Source organism: Mauremys mutica, chromosome 12 (genome assembly GCF_020497125.1).
Source record: "Mauremys mutica isolate MM-2020 ecotype Southern chromosome 12, ASM2049712v1, whole genome shotgun sequence".
NCBI classification, from domain to species: Eukaryota; Metazoa; Chordata; order Testudines; family Geoemydidae; genus Mauremys; species Mauremys mutica.
The window spans coordinates 69,586,113-69,608,927 of NC_059083.1; the positions used below are offsets into that span (position 1 = coordinate 69,586,113).

The window sequence follows — 22,815 nt, forward strand, 5'->3', positions numbered from 1 at the left end:
CTGCTTAGAGGAGAAGACAGCACAGCACTGCTCTTGCTAAGCCGCAAGGTGAAGATTTTGAAAGATGAAATCGTGACAACTCCAAGCTCCCACACTTGGGCAGGAGCTCCACCTGCTCCTATTTGCTCAAAGGAATGCACCTTGCGCTTCTTCTAGGTGGTTGGGGGTGGAGGTCCATAGCCTCCTCTCACCTCTAGGCTCCATTCAGTGAGAAGTCAGGCCCCCATCCTGCACCCACTGCTGTCAAATGGCAGTTTTGTCGATGCCTATGATGAGAGCAGGCCCCAGGCAGATGCAGAGCTTGCACTGCCGCTGGGTTCCTACAGCAACACAACTTGTAGACAAAAGCTAAGTAAATTCAGCCCCCTGCCTAATGCACAGGCAGGTGCAATGAACCAAAACCATCCACCTGACCACGAAGAACAGACTGAAAGCAGGGAAGGGTGGCAGCCGAGAGATAAAGAACTGGGCACCGAGTTCTCTGGATTTCACTTTGGACCCTTAGAGCAGAATGAGGGACCCAGCACCTAACACAGAACTAGTGAGATTCTCCTGCTGGAAGCATTTCACAGCCCGCAGAGGGGCTATGCTGCTGCTGTTTTAACACATTTTCTCCTTTAGCCTGCAAAACCCTGTGTGTCCCTGGGATGTGGGTGCTAGAGACAGGAGGGGGTGAGGAACTGGGGACTCTAGTCCTTTGCTTCCCCAGGAAAAAAGGCACTGAGTTTATTGAAAGGAAGCAGATTCAAGGCACGTTGCAAACCAGAAAACTTGGGCTACAGTTCATGACAAAACACGACATTAACATGTAACATGAGTAAAGTTAAGCATGTGCATAAGTCTCTGCAGGATCAGGGCCTTCATTTCTTCAGTTTTACTACCAGCCCTCCCCCACTTCTAGCATCATACAGCAAACACCCCATGAGAACAGGCCAGGCCGGGCGAGTGCAGTATGGAGACGCTCATGACTCTTGTCAGGAAATAGCTATGACAGCTACTCTATCCCACAGCCTGTCCCCAGCACGCACAGCCCTGGGATACAGTGTTCAAACAGCAGCCAACCATCACCATTTCCTGAACGTGCAAGTTTGAGTTGAAGAGAAACCAGCAAAACTAGCAACATTCAAAAGTTCGCTAAGTGCATCATGGCGTTATTTTGTTTCCAGTCCCATGACTTCCCATAGCCCTGGTGCCGTCATGCCAGTATAGTTGGTTATTACTTTATAAAAAGCAGCTGAATTTCGCTGAAACTGACAATACAACCACAACAACTAAAATAGCAGCTACCTCACACCCTTCTGCACATACTGTACAAGCCTTCTTGGAAGGAAACAGGGTCCTGATCTCTCAGCTATTTCTTCATTTCAGTACTGGACAACATGACTCAGGTTATCCGTGTAGAATGCAAGTGTGGCTGCAGGGATGTGCTTGCACCTTCTAATGCCCAGAAGCAGGATTGTTTGGAGAGAGAGTCACTTGCAGTGAGTCTCCTACTGAGAACCAGAGCAATAACGAGGATCCTGATAATGAATGAGCTGCTGTTTCCAAGTAAGCCTGAAATGGACACTGGGTGTGAGTGGAACTGGAAGGAATTAAGTTCCCCCTTCAGGTTCTTCTTGCTTCTAGGATTGGTGGGTATTATTAGGAAGGAGACTTTGAGGACTTCAGGAAATAGGGCATGCAAGACCCATTAAAGGATTTAAAAACTGGCTAAATGATAGCTCTCAAAGCAAAATTACTGGCAAAGGCTCATTGTGATGGGTTCCCCCCCTTGGGGTGCCACCTGGATCTGGGGTACCACTGAGCCCCCCAACCCACCAGCCTGGGCTCCCACTCCCCCTGTAATGCTGTGACAAGCTGCAGACATGCTCCCGGTCTCACACTTTGACCAGCACACAGGTAGGGCCACACCCAGCTGCAGCTTCACACAGATGCTGAGATCAGCTGTATACGGGAAGGCTCAGCTAAGGAACTGCCCAGTTACACCCCCTTTGAAAGGTAAACCCAAAATTATACCGTCTTGCACTGCACAGGGAACTCCTACAAAAGGAGAAGATGTCTGATGCTGCGGAGGTGTTTAATCTAACGGTCAGAGGCTTGATCAGATCCAATAGCTGGAAGTTGAACCTAGACAAATTGAACTTGGAAATAAGGTACAGATTTTTAACTGTGACGATAATCAACTATTGGAACAACCTAGTCATTGGAGTGAGGGCTTTAAACCAGAACGGATCTCCCTCTAAAACAGTGGCTCTCAACTTTTCCCGACTGCTGTACCCCTTTCAGGAGCCTGATTTGTCTTTCGTACCCCAAGTTACACCTCATTTAAAAACTACTCGCTTACAAAATCAGACATAAAAATATAAAAAAGTGTCCCAGCCGCACTATTCCTGCCAAATTGCTGACTTTCTCATTTTTACCATATAATTATAAAATAAATCAATTGGAATATAAATATTGTACATACATTTCAGTCTATAGTATATAGAGCAGTATAAACAAGCCATTGTCTCTATGAAATTTTAGTTTGTACTGACTTTGCTAGTGCTTTTTATGTAGCCTGTTGTAAAACTAGGCAAATATCTAGATGAGTGGCTGTACCCCCTGGAAAGCTTTTGCATATCTCCATGGGTACATGTACCCCTGGTTGAGAACCACTGCTCCAAAAAGTATGCCCTCATTCAGCCAGAAGTTACTTGGCTGGATGCAGGAATCACTGGGTGAAATCCTCTGGCCTGTGCTGTGCAAGAGCTCAGAGTAGATGATCCCCAGGGTCCTTTCTGAACTCAAAATGTATGCATCGGTAAGATTCTCATCTTATGTAGCTAGGTGTAAATCTGGACTCCACTTTTAAAATCTGGACTCTGCTCCAACCCCTCAGACAGAGATCAACACCTACAAAATCTTCACCAAGCATTCTCAAAAACTACAATACCTGCACAAGGAAATAAGGAAACAGATCAACAGAGCCAGACGTGTACCCAGAAGCCTTCTACTGCAAGACAAACCCAAAAAAGAAACCAACAGGACTCCACTGGCCATCACATACAGTCCCCAGCTAAAACCCCTCCAACACATCATCAGGGACCTACAACCCATCCTGGACAATGATCCCTCACTTTCACAGGCCTTGGGTGGCAGGCCAGTCCTCGCCCACAGACAACCTGCCAACCTGAAGCATATTCTCACCAGTAACTGCCCACTACACCATAGTAACTCTAACTCAGGAACCAATCCATGCAACAAACCTCGATGCCAACTCTGCCCACATATCTACACCAGTGACACCATCACAGGACCTATCCAGATCAGCCACAACATCACCGGTTCATTCACCTGCACATCCACCAATGTAATATACGCCATCATATGCCAGCAATGCCCCTCTGCTATGTACATCGGCCAAACTGGACAGTCTCTACAGAAAAGGATAAATGGACACAAATCAGATATTAGGAATAGCAATATACAAAAACCTGTAGGAGAACACTTCAGTCCCCCTGGACACACAATAGCAGATCTAAAGGTAGCCATCCTGCAGCAAAAAAACTTCAGGACCAGACTTCAAAGAGAAACTGCTGAGCTTCAGTTCATCTGCAAATTTGACATCATCAGCTCAGGATTAAACAAAGACTGTGAATGGCTTGCCAACTACAAAAGCAGTTTCTCCTCCCTTGGTTTTCACACCTCAACTGCTAGAAGAGGGCCTCATCCGCCCTGACTGAACTAACCTCGTTATCTCTAGCCTGCTTCTTGCTTGCTTATATATACCTGCCCCTGGAAATTTCCACTACATGCATCCGATGAAGTGGGTATTCACCCACAAAAGCTCATGCTCCAATACGTCTGTTAGTCTATAAGGTGCCACAGGACTCTTTGCTGCTTTTACAGATCCAGACTAATACGGCTACCCCTCTGATACTTGAAACCATTAGTTGCAACACCTAAAAGCTCAGAAATGTATTTACTTATTATTATTAGTAGTAGTATTAAGGATTTGGGAAACCTCAACCTCTCACCAGTTCTTGGAAACTGTTTTTTGAGGATTTGTTTGGGGGGGAGGGGAGAGGTTATATACCGGATACATTTTATGATTTAGCTCTGCACAGCTGAATATTTAAAAGTCTCACTAACTAGCCATTTCCTGCATCTGTGGGAAGTCTTTGTCTCTTGTCTGTAGACAGTGAGATTAGATAGATAACCTGAGCATATTGCTAGTACAGGGCAGAAGGCACTTTTCCAAGTGAGGAAATAAAGCCTCTGACCTGGGAAGAAAAGTCCAATCCACAGTGACACCTCAGGCTCACAGATCAACTAGCTGCAGCAATCCCAGCATTGCACTTGCTCACAGTTTCCTCTGCCAGCTCTACAGCTCCCCCGAAGCCCCAGTTTCATCTCTTCAACTGCATCCCCAGCCTCTGTAAAGAAGGTATTTCCATGTTCAAATTGCCTTTTGCCTGTGTAGGCAGGCAGCCAGAACCAGCCTTGCACTGACTTGTGTAAGGAAGGATAATCCTGCAACCAAACTGCAGAAAATCCTCCTTTTGAACAGTCAGGAAGTGAAGGTGGCTCCTTGCTACAGTCCTGCTGGGGAGCTGATGGGGGCGTTGAGGTGAATTCTCTGCCTCTGCTGGAGTCAGCTCCTCTCTCACCTGCTGGGGAGAACTTATCCCTGAGCTTCACACCGCCACCTCTGACCAGGACAGGTGAAATTCTGTGCTCTGCCTCCAGGAGGTGCAGTCCAGGGGTGGGGTGGCAAAGGTGACTTTAAGCAACCTTGCATCCCCAGATTCTAAGGTGACCTGGGGACCAGTGCTGAGTCCCTGTTCCCTTGGCCTGGCCTGGAAAACAAGGATTGGGGCATGAATCACACAAGGCAAGGCAGGGATGAGCGCCCTGGAGGGCACAGTGTGATGTGTAGTAGCCAGGAACGGGAAGGGACAGCCAGAGGGCACTGGAGATCAGGAACACGAAGAGAGAGCAGGGGGGCAGTGGCTGCAGAGGCAGGACCAAGCAGCAGGAGCTGAGGGATGGCTGCAGGTAGAGCTGGAGCCAGGAGGAGCTGGCCTCGATGGGCGGGTGGGAGGGGTCAAGTGGCCTAGGGCAGGACTGAGCAGAGGACAGCAGCCCAACACCAAGATAGTACACGGTGGGACTAGGGGAGGCCAATGGGAATTGCTGAGGAGGAGCAGAGTTAGTCATGGGGGCCACCAGCCCAGCGACTGAACGGGGATGGCACGGGAGGGGTAAACAGTCCCAAGGCCACAGTGGCTCAGGCAGCGGCTGCTGGGGAGAGGCGTGGCCTAAGCAGAGGCTCAGGGGAGCGGAGTCAATGTGCTCCCATTAGGCAAAGTGTCCTAGGACAGGGACAGTCTTCAGCGCAGAGGTGACGATAAGCTGGTACGGTGCACGGGTAAGGAAGCCGGTACACAGCCAACGTACCGGCAGGGCTGCTGCTGTGGATGGGGTGGGGCAAAAGGGGCAGCTGCCCCTGGGACCAGCGATTTAAAAGGCCCTGGGGCTACAGCAGTGATTTAAAGGGACCGGGGCTCCAGTGGCGATTTAAAGGGCCTGGGGCTGTGGCCGCTGCTGCTGCCACTACCGCACCAGCAGCCGGAGCCCCAGGCCCTTTAAATTGCTGCCGGAGCCCCAGGCTGGGCAGCGCTGAAGGGCTGGCTGGGGGAGTCTGGCCCCAGCCCCGTTCCTTCCATCAGAGGCCCTTCCCCTTCCGGGGGCCCAGAGCTGCCCTCCCCCACCTTGCCCAGGGCCCTGGCAGCCCTGCATACCGGTAAGTCTGTTAAATTACTTTCACCCCTGCTTCCAGGCACTAGAATAAGCCAATAGCCAGGAGGGTCACTAGGGAAATTGGAGACAGGAAGGAATGCTCAGCTTTCAAGAGACCTGGGGAACAGGTCTTTGCCACCGAATGTGCTTAAAATCATACTAAAGGTCCAGAGAAAAGACCATAAGGAAGAAACTTAAGGGAGCAGAACCTCTACTGAGGACATGATTTTCACTGGTGCAGCAGATCTACACTAGGAGTTTGTATGATGCCAACTCCTGTGATTTTATCACAAGTGTCATGATATTTAGTGCTTGTCTTTAAGCACCCAGCTCCTGGAGCCATGTGATTACCAGAGAATCTCAGCTTTGTTTTAAAAGAAAAGTATGTTTCTGGTCCTTAAGGTTGTGGAGAAAAGTTTGAAACAATCACAGAAGTGCCTCATAAAGGTCCTAAGCCAGCAGACAAATACAAAGATCCCAAAAGGTGTTGTTTTTTTAAAAAATCATGTGATTTTTGAATTCTTGAAATTGGCAGTCCTGAGTTTGCACCAGTTCAGCTCTAATCGCTGTAGCTATGTCCGCCGCTAAATTGCAGCATAGACAAAATCTTAGCATGGCATTCAGAAAAACCTTTCAGAAACCTTCAAATTATGGGAACTGTGGCCCAGCTTTTCTCCAAAAGATATGACACTTCCTTTAATCATGCTTCTCCTTTTTTTAAAAAAAAGAAGCAAATACCAATCATCGGAGAATACAGGTTGGGCAACTTCTTTCTACAGTGAAAAAACAGCCTTTTCAGAGGGACATGGGACGGCTGACACATCTAGAAACTTAACATCATAGAACTGGTCAGTGAGTCTTCGCATGTCATTTTCAACTCTCACAAAAGGAAGAGGGTCCCTGCGATCTCCTGGAGTACCCAGATCTACCAGAAGAGAGATTCACCCGCCGAGAGAACCAGGACCATGAGGATTTTCTCGGTTTTACTTTGGATTCTTTTCCCAGGTGAGAGTGACATGGTCTTTTTGTGGCTCACTAGAAATATAATGCAAGTATTGGGTTTGCCAGCTTCACCAACAGAGCCTGAAAGTCTCAGCTATGCTCTTGCTGTGGTTCTAACTCACCCAGGAGATGGAACTTACAAAGTGGGCAGGTCAGTAAAGATTTCAGCACAGAATCTGTGTCTGTGTCTGCGGAGAAAGTTTTCTATGAAAACAAAACAAGGGAAATTTCAGCTGAGAAGGAGAATTTTTCAGAACATTCTCAGCACAGCTGGATAAAGAACAGCAAACAATATTCATTACAATTATTTGATGAAAACATTGCCAGCATTTGCAACCAATATTATTTGCAACAAATATTGAGGCTAAGAATGTAGCCAGATTCTAAAAGGGATTGGAGATTTAAATGGATATTAAGAATATGCAGGTATCATAATTAGCACCAACCAAAATTTTGGACTAGAAAAGACAGCACACACTTCTTCGCTTAAGGCGATGCCTAGCTATTCCAGATCAGGAAGAGACCGGTGTGGGGGGCAGATTGTCCCACATCTGCACACTGAAGGGTTCTCACACTTTTCTCTAAAGCACGTGTCTCTGGCCACTGTTGGAGACAGAATACTGGATGTTGGGTCTCATCCAGTCTGGTTATTCCAATGTTCCTATAAGATGAATTCTAGCTATGAACATATGAAAACAGGAAGTTATAATAAAAGTCATGTTGTAACCTTGACCATATGGGGCACTACCCATGTGATAGTTATAACTAATTCTATAGGGTGTGATTATTTCTAGCTACAGAAAATTGCTTTCCTCACTGTAGAGTCTGAGCATCTTTCAAAGGGCTGGTCTACACTGCGGGGGTGGGGGGAGATCATCGATCTAAGATATGCAACTTCAGTTATGTGAATAGCGTAGCTGAAGTCGAAGTACCTTAGATCGAATTACTTACCGTCCTCACGGTGCGGGATCAACGTCTGCGGCTCCCCATGTCGACTCCGCTACCGCCGTTCATGTTGGTGGAGTTCCGGAGTCGACAGGAGTGCGTTCGGGGATCGATATATCGCGTCTAGATGAGACGCGATATATCGATCCCCAAGAAATCGATTGCTACCCGCCGATACGGCCGGTAGTGAAGATGTACCCAAAAATGTTTGCAAAAGTGCACCAAATAGTACAGTTTGGAACTTTTCAGACTTTCTATGAGACAACATCACACTGTAGATGAGTTCTGTGGTAGGTGTGGCATCCCAACCTGGTGCGTTTTGGGGCATCACAGTATAATAGGAACTAGCTGAATCAGTGTGTAGGTAATAGTGCACTGCTTCCCCCTGCCTGGTTATTGGGAACATTCAGCACCAGTGGCTAAAGTTCCTGGTGCGTGATTATTTATCTGTGTAATACGTGTACACACACACACACACACACACACACACACACACACACACACACACACACACACACACACACACACACACACACACACACAGTTATTGAAAGGGCCTACAGCCAGAAAAGGTCCATAAACAGGTAAGAGCTGGGAAAGATTGATCAGTCACTGATGAGACAAGGCCTCTGGTTTGGGGAACAGGCCTTCACCACAATATGGAGCTAAAAAAACCTGTAGCTCCAGGGTGAGGGCCACCAGGAGTGAGCTCAAGGGAGCAAACCCCTAATGTAGACACGCTTTGCACTGGTGCATCCTGTCAACATTAGTTGATTGCGGTGTTGCTATTGATTGAGGTTTTATTGCAATTCTCTCAATAGTTGGTGTTTTTTCTTAACACTCCAGTTTCTAGATACCTGTGATTTGGGGAGAGTTTCAGCTTTCATTTAAAAAATGTTTCTATCTGTCATAGTTGTGGAGAAAAAGCTTGAAAACATGATGCAAGTGCAACCTAAATACTCAAAATCCAAAAGGCAAAGAAAAACAAACACACATTAATTACTTAAAAAAAAAATCTTCATGACTTTTAAGCCAATCTCATTATTGGGGGCGGGGGGGATGTTGACTCATGACTTTTGATTACACTTGGGTATGTCTATACTTAAATTGTTACTGTGTCACAGCTACGCTGCTGTAGCACTTCAGTGTAGACACTACCTATGCCAACGGGAGAAACTCTCACATTGGCGCAGGTAATCCATCTCCCTAAGAGGTGGTATCTAGGTTGACAGAAGAATTCTTCTATTGACCTAGCACTGTCTACACAGGGGGTTAGGTTGGCATAGCTACTTCTCTCAGGGTGTGGATTTTTCATACTCCTGAGTGGTGTAGCTATGCCAATGTATGTTCCCAGTGTAGACTAGTCCTTTTTTAAATGGGGGAAATGTATTTTCAAAATGACTAAACTAAAAATCGCTGATGAGATTTTGCACAAAAAACATTGTCTCTGGTCTCACACAAAGCCAGGATAATTTTGGCTGAAGAGGAAAATTATTCAGAACATTATCAGCAGAGACAGTTAACTAATGGAAAACCTTATTCACTAATAACTACTTGACGAAAAGATAGCCAGAATTTGTGACAAATATTCACAACAAACTATTTGACCAGCTCTGGCGACGAGCATGTGAAAATAGGATGGGATAATGTAAAGCCCTACTGAAACCTTGATAGAAGGGACACCATCAAATACTTGATGTAATTAGTTTTCTAGGCTGTGCTTTGTCTAGCTAATTGCTAATATGGCCCTTACCATCAAAGTATCTTTCAAGCAACTTTCAAAGGCTGGGTTTAAAAATTAAATAAATAAATAACTGTAACAAAAGTGAACCAAACAATACCAATGTAGGGCCTAATCCTAGAAACACTTCCACATGCTTAATTTTAAGCACATGATTGAGCCCACTGATTTACTCTAAGCATGAGTGCCAATGAAACCAAAAGGAGTTCTTCTGTACTTAAAAGGAAGCACATGGGTAAATATTTGCAAGATAGAGGGGTGGCACTTTTCTGACCCCTTGTCTAGACTAGCATTTATAGATATGTTAGATCAAGCTAGCTAGCTCTATTTAACTAACACCTTCCAAACTGTATTTTAGAAAGGGCTAAACTAGCCAGGTTGCTGAACTATCCCAGCATGGTGCATGTTGGAGCATCACAGTGGAGCATGGGCAGGGGGGAGGGAGAGAACCCCTGAAATGGAAAATGAAAACAAAATGACATTTTAGGTGAAAATGAAAAAAGAAAATTTCATTTTGAAAAGTCAGTTTGAAATTGAACTCGTCTTTCAATGTTCAATTTTCCCACGCGGAAAATCCAAATATTGTTTTGAAACAGAGTTTTTCCTGCCCCATTCACCTGCTCCCACACAGCCCCAGGGGAGAGGCACTATTGCTCTTAGTCCCTTTGCACAGATTTAAAAAGTCAGGTTTGGGGACAGGGGAACCTGGAAGCTGCAGGCTCTGACCCCCCTGTCTGCCCCGCAAAAGGCTGAAGCATCACCCATAACCCCTCCCCCCCTCACACACACACCCGGACATGTGGGGGCAGGTCACCGGGTCTCACTGTCTCTGTCCCTCGCAGGCTGCTGGGCGGTGACGGGCCCCGGGGCAGTGAGCGGCCCCCCGGGCGGGTCGGTGGCGGTGCGGTGCCGGTACGATTCGGGCTATGAGGGTAATAAGAAGTTCTGGTGCCGGGCAGGAGGTCGGCGCTGTTCCAACGGGCGTCACATCGTCGAGACCGACGGGTCGGAGGCGGAGGTGACGCGGGGCAGAGTCTCCATCCGAGACAATCGCACCCAGCGCGCGTTCACCGTGACCGTGGAGAACCTGACACCGGCAGACGCCGGCACGTACCACTGCGGGGTAGTGAGAACTGGGCCTGATCTCAGGGCCGCTGTGACACTCACCGTCTCCCCAGGTAAATCCCGGCGCTGCCCCCTGGCAGTGTCGGGGCTGCCGGGCTCGGGGCAGGGCCGGGGGGCGCTGGGCGGGGGAAGGGGGCGGGTGTCTAGACCGGCAGATCTGCTCAGGGCCGGCTCTACAGTTTTCGCCGCCCCAAGCAGCGCGCCGAATTGCCGCCCTGGGCGGGGGGCAGTCTGTGCCCTTAGGGCAGCAGGCGCGTTTCCGTGGCTCTGGCTTTTTTGCTGCCACAAGCCACAAAACAAACAAACAAAAACCCCACCTGCACGGGGGCCCGGAGCAGCGGAGGACGTGGTGGGGGGGACAAACCTGCCGCTCGGCCGGGGCGGCGAAGGGGCGGGGGAGAACGAACCTGCCAGCCAGCCTGAGCAGCAAGGGGGCGGGGAGCAACCTGCTGGCCGGTCCGGCTGTAGCAATGAAGGGGCGGGGGCCGGAGCAGCCAAGTGGGGGGGGACCTGAAATAAACCTGCCGACCAGAGCAGCGGGTGTGTGTGTGTGAAACAAACCTGCCGACCAGAGCAGCGGGGGGGTGAAACAAACCTGCCGACCAGAGCAGGGGGGGGGGGGGTGAAACAAACCTGCCGACCAGAGCAGGGTGTGTGTGTGTGTGTGTGTGTGAAACAAACCTGCCGACCAGAGCAGCGGGGGGGGGGGGGTGTGTGTGTGAAACAAACCTGCCGACCAGAGCAGCGGGTGTGTGTGTGTGTGTGTGAAACAAACCTGCCGGCCGGAGCAGCAAAGGGGGGGGGGGGGTGTGTGCCGGCCAGAGCGGCGAAGGGAAGAAAAAACAAAACAAAATCCCTGCGGGGCGGCGGGAGCGCGGGTGCAGGGGGACTCCCAGCCCTGCAGCCCCCAGGCAGCGGAGCGCACACCCCAGCTGGGGGGGGGGCAGGGGGACTCCCAGCCCTGCAGCCCCCAGGCAGCGGAGCGCACACCCCAGCGGGGGGGGGGGGCAGGGGGACTCCCAGCCCTGCAGCCCCCGGGCCGCGGAGCGCACACCCCAGCTGGGGGGGGGGCAGGGGGACTCCCAGCCCTGCAGCCCCCGGGCAGCGGAGCGCACACCCCAGCGGGGGGGGGGGCAGGGGGACTCCCAGCCCTGCAGCCCCCAGGCAGCGGAGCGCACACCCCAGCTGGGGGGGGGGGCAGGGGGACTCCCAGCCCTGCAGCCCCCGGGCAGCGGAGAGCACACCCCAGCTGGGGGGGGGGGAGAGAGAAGGGGGGCGGCCAGGGCTCCCTTACGCGGGGCGCTCGCCATGCGGCCCCTCCCGCCGCTCCGGGGGGCGGGCAGGGAAGGACCCGGGCTGCGTGCCGGGCTGGCTGCAGCCCTGGCACCACTCCCAGCAGCTCCCCTCCTCCGCGCGCTGCCCCCTGCAGGGCCGCCGGAGCAGCGAACCAAAAGAAAAAAACCTGCAAGGGCGGAGGAAGGAAGCAAAAAAAAAAAAGGGGGGGATTCGGCGGGAAGCCGCCCCTGGGAATCTGCCGCCCCAAGCACCAGCTTGTTCGGCTGGTGCCTGGAGCCGGCCCTGGATCTGCTGTAACCCGGGCGGGGCCTGGCCCGGGGCTGCGAGGGGCCGGAGGGCGGGGGCTGCCCCGGACCAGCCATCGAGCCCCTCCGCGGCTCCCCGCAGCGCCCTTTGCCCAGCGCGCCCGGTCCCTGCCCAGCCCCGCAGCGCTAATCACCCCGCTACTGAGACCCCCAGGCTCAGCCCCGCTCCCCCGTGGCTGCCAGGCCCAGGGGCGGCTCTAATAATTTCGCCGCCCTAAGCAGGGCAGCGCGCCGCGGGGGGCGCTCTGCCGGTCGCAGGTCCTGCGGCTCCAGACCCCAGCGCGCCAAGCAGGCGCGTGGGGCGGCATTGTCGGGGCAGGGCGGCATTTGGCTCCGGCTGACCTTCCGCTGGTCCCGCGGGTCGGACGGAGCTCCCGCAGGCATGCCTACGGATGCTCCACCGGAGCCGCGGGACCACGGTACAGTCAGCAGGCACTTCTGTCCCGGCCGCGGGACCGGGGAAGGGCGGCGCCGCGCGCCGCCCTGCTTGGAGCGGCGGAATTTCTAGAGCCGCCTCTGCTCCGGTGGACCTCCCGCAGGCGTGCCTGCGGATGCTCCACCTGAGCCGCCTGCCGCCCTCCCCGCGGGACGCCGCTGGGGTCTGGAGCTGGCCCTGGCCAGGCCCTCTCACTGGACACTCACACAAAAGTTATTGTTTGCTGGCTCCAAAGAGACAGAACATGCGCCAGCCTGTTTAGCTGAAGACTTAACCTCTCAGTTTGATACACAGCCCTTATTTGTAATAAAACCAGAGTAGCTTTGTGAACAAAGAGCAGATATGCAGGCGATATGAGGAAGAACAGAAGACACAAGTCACACAAAACAAAAAACCTGCTTTCTAGTGACTGAAACTTAACTCAGCAAGTTGCAATCTTGGTCTTAAGCAGGTTTCTCACCTATAGTCAGTTCCCAGAGACATCAGCCCCCTTGGGTGAAGGATCCACTTTTGTCCCATTACCAGAGCTCTGGCCTCTTGTGTCCCATGAATGAAGGATGCCAAAATGGCTTTCTGCTTCTATTTCCCAAAGTCTATAGTCTCTGTTTCAAGTGGTAGGAAGGCATCCTGGGGTTGCAGGCTCCATCCACACTCATGATTGTTAAGATGTCTCCACCCTCTGCCCCCGCAGCCCCTCGTTAAGATTGATGGTGCATTGTTTACCTTATATGTAGATGTACTTTCCATTGTCCTCTGCGGTATCACCTAGCTTAGTTCAGATTGGAGACACAAACGACATTCCTTTGTCTGGGACAGGCTGGGTTTATGCACGGCTTGCAAACCACCTTTGAAGAACACATTTTCCAGCACACGTCTATAGTTCTTTATACACTGCCCATACCTCCATCATGCAAGTATACTAATGAGCAGCATGTTACCAGTTCGCATAGGATACCATATATGACACCCGTCAGAGACAGATTCTAGCAACAGTGTGTAGGGACAATGAGTGTGTCATGCCTGACATGAATTATGGCCTGGGGTGCCCTGTGCCAGATGGCATTGAGGGGCTCCCTGGGTCACAAGTGGCTCTTGTCTTGACCAAGGGCCTGTATCTAATCTTCTGTCACCCCCTTCACAACCTTGAGAAACTCCCACTTGTTTCCTAGATTTTCCCACACAACTGTCTGATTTCCCCCTCACCCCGTCCCCCATGCAGGAGAGGAATTAATGCTGGAGGATGCAGCCTCACATTACATCTGCCAGTTCTTACTCAGACAAAACTCCCACTGAAATTCATGCCGAGTCTGCCTGAGTGAGGACTGTGGAATCAGATGAACAGTTAGACCCAGGATCAAGACAGGCCCAGAGAGGTGGGACGGAGGTGAGATAAGCGAGTAATTTTAAATGCCACTGAATTGCAAAGATTTGTGCAAAGTAAGGGGGGTAAAAAGACTTTGCTATGAATGACAGGGTCATTATTCATGAATATTTGGCCGCCTCCTGGATACTCACAACAAAACTCATCAATCCTAAAAAAGTGTCATGACTTTTAGCAGAGATGCTTGTTAGTCCCAAAAGACACATTTTACAGGAATTCTTCACTATTTGTTATTAGCTAGTCTCACACTGAAAATTGTTAAAGTCATCCACTGAGAAGGTAGGGCTGAGATATTCCTGAGCTCTGTGTTAGGTAGGTTATAAAATAAATAGAGGTGGCCATTCAGCCCTACAGCGATCAGTGCAATCTCCGCCAGTGGGTGTCAGAATGGAGTGGAGAAGAACATGGACTGAGATGTAGGTGCAGAAGGAAAGGGAGGAGAAGCCAGGGCCTGTCTGCAGGAATTTCTTTTCACCATAGTATCTTTTCCCTCAGTGAAAGCTTCTCTGGTTTTCCATTGCTAACCCTATTCCATGAGCAGTGATTGAGAAATGGAACATAATAAAATACTCCAGAGCTCCAAGATAGAGCAAAGAGAAGACAAGAGACAGCAACATCATCAGGAGAACAAGGGGATAGCCAAAGGATTTTAAAAGCAACAAATCTATGTCTAGGTTGTGAAGGCTAGGACTATAACAATGTTTAATAGGGGACTGGATAAATTTATGGTGGCTAAGTCCACAAATGGCTATTAGCTAGTATGGGTAAGAATGGTGCTCCTAGCCTCTGTTCGTCAGAGGATGGAGATGGATGGCAGGAGAGAGATCACTTGATCAGTGCCTGTTAGGTTCACTCCCTCTGGGGCACCTGGCATTGGCCACTGTCGGTAGACAGATACTGGGCTAGATGGACCTTTGGTCTGACCCGGTATGGCCAGTCTTATGTTCTTATGTTATGTCTGATAAGAGGGGAATGTAGTCTCCAGAATACATAATTAACCCATGGAACTCACTGCCACAAGATATTGAGGTCGAGAGTCTAGCAGGATTTAACCTTCTTATGGATAATTAAGCCATCCACTCACCCTGGCTAAGGACAGAATTATGTCCTGGGGCTTCAAAATATAGAATCAGCCACAAAGTGACAGGAGTTAGGAGGAAGCTGCCCATATGGTTATGTTATTTCAAAATGGTCCATAATGGGGTTTCTTGCACCTTTTTCTGAAACATCTGGTATTGGCCACTGTCACACAGGCTCCCTGGCTAGATGGACAGTTTATTTGACTCAGTGTGATGATTCCCATGTTCCTATCTAGATGGATGTGTCCATGGCGTGGGGAAGAATATGGCCGGAGATGGAGATACAGAGGGAAGGGGAGGAGAAGCCAGGGCCTATCTGCTCACTTGTTGGCCAATAATGCAGGATGAGGCATTTAAACACAATGTGCTCATGTCAGAATAGTTCTGTCTCATTTCCTACCTCTGCTGCCACCAGTGATCTCTGCAGAGGAAGCCAAGTCTTGCTCACTCTCCCCAGTCCCTCAATATTGTTGGAGTTCCCCCCAAACCTCTTCCATTTAGCTCCCCAAGAACTCAGTCTGATTCCTCTCTCGTCCCTCAGGTTCCTTTAATTGGCATACAGCAAAGCTACATTATCTCACTGGTTTCAGAGTAACAGCCGTGTTAGTCTGTATCCGCAAAAAGAACAGGAGCACTTGTGGCACCTTAGAGACTAACAAATTCATTTCAGCGTAAGCTTTCATGGGCTACAGCCTACTTCATCGGATGCCTAGAATGGAACATATAGTGAGGAGATATATATACACATGCAGAGAGCGTGAAAAGGTGGGAGTTGTCCTACCAACTCAAAGAGGCTAATTAAGTAAGAAAAAACTTTTTTAGCCATTACAAACATTGAATCTATTTCCCCATGTTAAGTATTCTCACACCTCTTGTCCAACTGTCTGTAATGGGCTATCTTGATTATCACTACAAAAGTTTTTTTTCTCTTACTTAATTAGCCTCTTACAGTTGGTAGGACAACTCCCACTTTTTCATGCTCTCTGTATGTGTCTATCTCTCTCCATTATGTCACTGGGGCCATCAGCAGTTGAAGTAGGATACAGAATTACAGCTACTGTGTTAAACGACCACCACACCACCTTTCTCCGCTGCAATGGCCTAGCTAGTACACACGTCAAGGAGCTTTAATAGCCCAGCCACCATGCAGGCAGGTGCCAGCTCGAACAGGAAATCAATGAACAAGGGCTTGGTAATACAGCTCTGTCTGCTTTCATTTGCAGCTGTGCCTACCTCACCACCGACGACACCAGAAAAGGACCTGACCGTTGCCACCTCCCCATGGACTGTTCCTGAAATAGAAATATCCACCTTCTCCTTTAACAGTAGTCATGCTCCTGCTGGGTGAGTGCCCCAACTCATGATAGAGGCACTGTGAGGTCTCCTTTCACCCAGGGGCGGCTCTAGAAAATAGGCTGCTCCAAGCAGCGCGGTGTGCTGCGCCGCCCTTCCTCGGTCCCGCGGCGGGTCCCCTCTTCCCGCGGCTCCGGTTGAGCTCCCGCGGCAGGTCCACCGGAGCCCCGGGACGAGCGGACCTCCCGCGGGCACGGCTGCAGACGGTTCGCGGGTCCGGCGGCTCCGCTTGAGCTGCCGCAGTCATGCCTGCGGGAGGTCCAGCCGAGCCGCGGGACGAGCGCCCCCTCCGCAGTCATGCCTGCGGCAGGTCCGCTCGTCCGCGGCTCCGGTGGACCTCCCGCAGGCATGACTGCGGCAGGTCCACCGGCCCAGCCTGCCGCCCCCTAGATTTGGCCGCCCTAGGCAACAGCTTGGTTTGCTGGTGCCTAGAGCCGCCCCTGCTTTCACCAACTCTAGGGCAGGTTTGGGGTTTCTACACTGTGCTCGAAGTCCAGGCTACAATCCCTTCAGAGGCCAAGGCTTTACGTCAAACTCACGCAGCACGGAGGATTCTAGAACTGTCAGGTCTCTGCACACCAGAGGCATTGAAGAAAAGGATTTTTAGCTGAGTTCACAAGTTGAGACAGGGGCATTTATCATCTAAGGGTAGGTCTATACTCACCGTCCGGGTCGACGCGGTAAGTTCGACTTCTCGGAGTTCGAACTATCACGTCTAATCAAGACATGATAGTTCGAACTCCCCGCGCGCTCTGGTCGACTCCGGAAGTCCACCACCGTGAATGGCGGTGGCGGAGTCGACCTTGGAGCCACGGAGTTTGACCCCGCCGCGTTTGGATGGGTAAGTCAGTCAAACTAGGGTACTTCGAGTTCAGCTACGCTATTTGCGTAGCTGAACTTGCATACCCTAGTTGCATACCCTAGTGCATACCTTGCGTACCCTAGTACCCCCCCTTAGTGTAGACCAGGCCTAAGTCAGAGCCAGACAGTCCTGCTGTTCTACAGGCCTTCCTGTCCTGCAAACTTTTTTCTGCCCCGGAAGGTGAATTCCATTGCATTACACTGTATTAAACCCACACTTGCAAACAAAAAGAAAGCAAAAAACACCCCCACACGCTCACCACTCTTCCAGTCTGACATGGTCCAATTTTAAAGTGCTAGCACTGCATTTCCCATCACATCTGACCTGCACAACTCTTGCTATTCTATTGGGCTTTCCAGTCAGACAGGGAGATATACTGTACATGTCAATCACATGACAGAATAACTGATATTTTCATCTTGAAGTTGTTGTCCATTGTTTCCTTCACACTGTGGCAGAAGCAGTTTACAAACCCCAGCTCTGGAAGGGGTTTGTGATATTAAAAAAAATAAAGACACAATCATACAGAATTTAATCAGAAAAGCCAAAAAGTCACGGCAAAAGATGCAGTGTGTGCAAGTCTCTAATCAAATAACAACATCTAGCACTTTTCTTCCACAGATTTCCAAGCACTTTCCAAAGGAGGTTAATATCATTAACACCATTTTGTAGATGGGGAAACTGAGGCACAAGAGGTGACATGACTTGCTCAGGGTCACCCAGCAGGCCAGAGCCAGGTATAGAACGCAGGTCTTTTGAGGATGAGGCCAGTGCTTTAACCCTAGGTAACACTGCCATCTCTAAACAGAACAGGAGTTTTACCCTTATTCAGCTGAAAATTGGCTGACAGTTTTAACCTGATCATTTAATTAGCTCAATTTAATTAATAAAGAAAGAGTTTGTTTTTAAAATGCCAACCACAGTGGCCCTGTTAGGGTCACTACAATCGCACTCACTGCCGTCGCACTCTGTAGGTTTTTGCTGAGCTCAGATCTTTGTTAGGAACTATGCTGAGGCCAGCAAACTCATGTCTCCGGTCACCTGGGCCTAGATCCTCAGATGCATTTAGGTGCTTAATACTCATTGAGGTAAAGGGGAGTTACACATCTAAATGTCTTTAAAGATCTAGGCCCTAGCACACATTTAAACCCAGCTGTGCAGAGAGGAAAGCTGGAACTGCTTTAGATTGCCAAATTTTCCTTTGCAGAACGGTTTCTGTTTATTTAGTTTGATGCTGAAATCCAGCGTCGCAAGGTGTCAGCCTCAGCTCTGCAATGGACTCAATGTGCTTCTTTGACGCAAGTCACTGTACTTGTGCCTCAGTTTCCCAGTTGTAAAAAACAGATAGGGGTTGGCTAATACTTGCTCCCCTCTCAAGTTGTTGGAAGGGGTGGGTAAGAGCTACATCTAATCTTTATATAACAAAGTCTGACCATTAAGAGTAGAAACAAACATTCTCTTCTCCTTTGCCTAGTACACCAAACCTCGTCCTCTACATGCTGATCCCATCCATCCTGCTGGTTCTGCTTTTCATTTTGTTCATTGCTGTAAAGTTTAGAAGAGCATCGCAGAGGAGGAGCCAAGGTAAAAATTCTCTGATCAATTTTGCTAGTAAGTGTCACTTCATTCTCCAGATGGTGCAGCCTGATTATTTTGCTTCCTTCCTAAGGACCATACTGTCCCTGTCACCAAAATAACAGCACAAGACACACTCTCTAAATTCCCACGTACTTAGTCAGTTACTCCATGCAGCAGGTCACGTGGCCCTACAATCTGGCAGATCCCCACGGCACGCCCAGCCCCAGCCACAGTGATGGAGCAGGTACCTAGCTCAGGCTCAGTACAGCAACAGGCTAGTTCAAAAGCAAACAAGTCAGTTGTTTTTGACCAAGGAGAAATCAGTTGTTTAAATAAGATTCATTAACACTCAGCAAAAGAAATAGAGAAATAAATTCCCCTTAATTACCTGCTCCTAAGAACTGCTCCTCCAGCCTGTAGTGATTCCCAGCTTTTCCTGCAAAGCTATCCACCCACAAGCCCCATGCTGCCTCAGGTTCTGGTAATCCTGTGACTTTCAATCCGCTGCAGCTGGGCTTGCCAGGTTCTGAGGGGTACTAATAACACAATCATAGAACTGGAAGGGACCTTGAGAGGTCACCTAGTCCAGTCTACTGCACTCATGGCAGGACTAAGTATTATCTAGACCATCCCTTATTATACAGAGATATAACTATCTCATAGAGCTGGAAGGAACCCCAAAAGGTCATTGAGTCCAGCCCCCTGCCTTCACTAGCAGGACTAAGTACTGATTTTGTCCCAGATCCCTCAGTGGCTTCCTCAAGAATTGAGCTCACAACTCTGATTTTAGCAGGCCAAAGCTCAAACCATTGAGCTATCCCTCCCCCACAACAGGGGCTTGTCTAACCTGCTCTTAAAAATCTCCATGATGGAGACACCACAACCTCCCTGGGCAATTTTTTCCAGTGCTTAACCACCCTGACAGTTAGGAAGTTTTTCCTAATGTCCAACCTAAACTTCCCTTGCTGCAATTTAAGCCCATTGCTTCTTGCCCCGTCCTCAGAGGTTAAGAACAACAATTTTTCTTCCTCCTCCTTGTAACAACCTTTTATATACTTGAAAACTGTTATCATGTCCCCTCTCAGTCTTCTCTTCTCCAGACTAAACAAACCCAATTTTTCGATCTTCCCTCATACGTCATGTTTTCTAGACCTTTAATCATTTTTGTTGCTCTTCTCTGGACTCTCTCCAATTTGTCCACATGATCATCCTTCCTCAAATGTGGCGTCAAGAACTTGACACAATATTCCAGTCAAGGCCTAATAAGCACAGAGTAGAGCAAAAGAATTACTTCTCATGTCTTGCTTACAACACTCCTGCTAATACATCCCAGAATGATGTTTGCTTTTTTTGCAACAGCGTTACAGTGTTGACTCATATTTAGGTTGTGGTGCACTATGACCCTCAGATCCCTCTCCGCAGTACACCCTCCTAGACAGTCATTTCCCATTTTGTATGTGTGCAGTTGATCCCAGAATGATGTTTACTTTTTTTGCAACAACACTATGCTGTTGACCCATATTTAGGATGCGGTCCTCTATCATCCTCAGATCCCTTTCCGCAGTACACCTTCCTAGACAGTCATTTCTCATTTTGTATGTGTGCAACTGATTCTTCCTTCCTAAATGGAGTACTCTGCATTTGTCCTTATTGAATTTCATCCTATTTACTTCAGACCATTTCTCCAGTTTGTCCAGATCATTTTGAATTTTAATCCTATCCTCCAAAGCACTTGAAGCCCCTCCCAGCTTGGTATCATCCACAAACTTTATGTGTACTCTCTATGCCATTATCTAAATCATTGATGAAGATATTGAACAGAACCAGACCCAGAACTGATCCCTGTGGGACCCCACTCATTATGCCCTTCTAGCATGACTGTGAACCACTGATAACTACTCTCTGGGAACAGTTTTAAAATCAGTTTTGCACCCACCTCAGAGTAGCTCCATCTACATTGCATTTCCCTAGTTTGTTTATGAGAAGGTCATGTTAGACAGTATCAAAACCTTTACTAAAGTCAAGATATACCACATCTACTGCTTTCCCCACACACAAGTCTTGTTTCCCTGACAAAGAATGCTATCAGGTTGGTTTGACATGATTTGTTTGACAAATCCATGCTGACTTGTACTTATCACCTCATTATCTTCTAGATGTTTGCAAACTGATTGCTTAATTATTTGCTCAATTATCTTTCTGGGTTCAGAAGTTAAGATGACTGCCTGTAATTCTCTGGATTGTCCTAATTTCCCTTTTTATAGATTGGCATGAAATTTGCCCTTTTCCGGTCTTCTGGAATCTCTCCCGCCTTCCATGACTTTTCAAAGATAATTGCTAATGACTCAGATATCTCCTCAGTCAGCTCCTTGAGTATTCTCTGAGGCATTTCATCAGGCCTTGGTGACTTGAAATCATCTAATTTGTCTAGTAATTTTTAACTTGTTCTTTTCCCATTTTAGTCTTTTATGATCATACCTCATTTTCACTGGCATTCACTGGTAGACGTCCAATCAGCACTAACCTTCTTGGTGAAAACGGAAACAAAGAAGTCATTAAACACCTCTGCCATTTCCACATTTTCCACAATGATTTATTCATTTCAGTTTAAGAGTGGCTTAGATGGATTTAGTTTAAGCCAGTTTTGTATTCACTTAAGCTAAACTGAAGCAAGTCATTCTCATACTGAAATACGAGTCTACCCAGAGTTCTGCCCTGGTTTATCTAAATCAGGTTTTGAACTGATTTAATTTAAACCAAAGCAATTTTTGCATGTAAATGAAGCCTAGAAGACCACAGTTTATCGGACAATGCTAATCTTCCCTCTCAGCTTCAGCTGAGCTGCAGCCACACTGCACTGTTAGCCCCCTATGTGGGGGTACAGCACAGGGTTCTCTTATTTTCTAATTCTGGGACGAGATCAGCAGCAACGCTGCAGCAGCCAGTTACAGACAGAGAAATGTTACTGACCTTTCACTTCCCCCCCATCTGTAGCTCTCTGTCTCTCTCTCATTTGCATGCTGCATGAAAGAGGAATTCTCAAAGGAGAAAGGTCCAGATCCTCAAAGGGATTTAGGTTTCTAACAAATTAGGAGCCTAAATAACTTCAAGACTCTGGGCCAAACTGCTAATCCTGAAAGGGAAACAGTCCCCAGAGAGTTGGAGAGCTCTAAAAAGACAGTGGGGATGTCTCTCCTTGCCAGACACATCCACAGAGCCCTAACCTCATGGTGTTGGTGATGAGAGGCTTCCTGAGCCATGGGAGCAGGAATGTATCCCACCAAGGAGCTGACGCTACCACCTTTCTTGGGTGCTGCAAAGCACTATGGATCTGTGCACCACGTGCAGAGCTGATCTAGAGGGCTGGGTCTGTGTTTGTCCTCAAAAGCTGACCTGGTTCATTTAGATCTACAAAGCTGGGTCCACGTGACACAGGACGGTCCCACAGGACGGTCCCAGAGTGAGTTACATACACACCCAGTCCAATGATTGACAAATTCCTTTTCAAAAGCTCCAAGATGGAAACTGTAGTAATACTCGGTCCTAGGAAGGCTTTCTTCCCTGACATTGCATTTAGGGTGCAGGATACTACCGCGGCAAGTGTCTTAGAAAGGCCTAGCCATAAATAAAAATAGCTTTACAGCAGCTTGATACTTTCTCTGTTTCTGATTCTTTCAGACCTTGAGGACACACCAGGACAAAAGGATAAGAACGTCTATGCCTGTATCACGGTAAGATAGGCTCTCGGGTAAGTGGTGATGAGCACAGTACTATAACTTATACAGGACAGACTAGTGGATTGTTTAGAGTATTTCACACATTACTGAACCCCTGAAAAGGTGACACACCATCAGCATTCACTTAGTGCTACTAGAATCTGTCCTAGGAAAGGTACAATGTCATAGGCTAGAGTCAATCTACACTAGCA

The 22,815-nt window shown here is 48.8% G+C and overlaps 1 protein-coding gene across 1 annotated transcript; it reads left to right on the forward strand.

Annotated features, from left to right (window-relative positions):
* The first annotated feature begins 6,749 nt into the window (after positions 1 to 6,749).
* On the forward strand, positions 6,750 to 16,442 carry LOC123347003 (CMRF35-like molecule 3). Its single transcript, XM_044984427.1, has 3 exons — positions 6,750 to 6,789; positions 10,315 to 10,650; positions 16,318 to 16,442. Exons 1-3 carry the CDS (start codon positions 6,750 to 6,752, stop codon positions 16,440 to 16,442), a joined length of 501 nt encoding a protein of 166 aa, XP_044840362.1.
* The last annotated feature ends 6,373 nt before the right edge of the window (positions 16,443 to 22,815 follow it).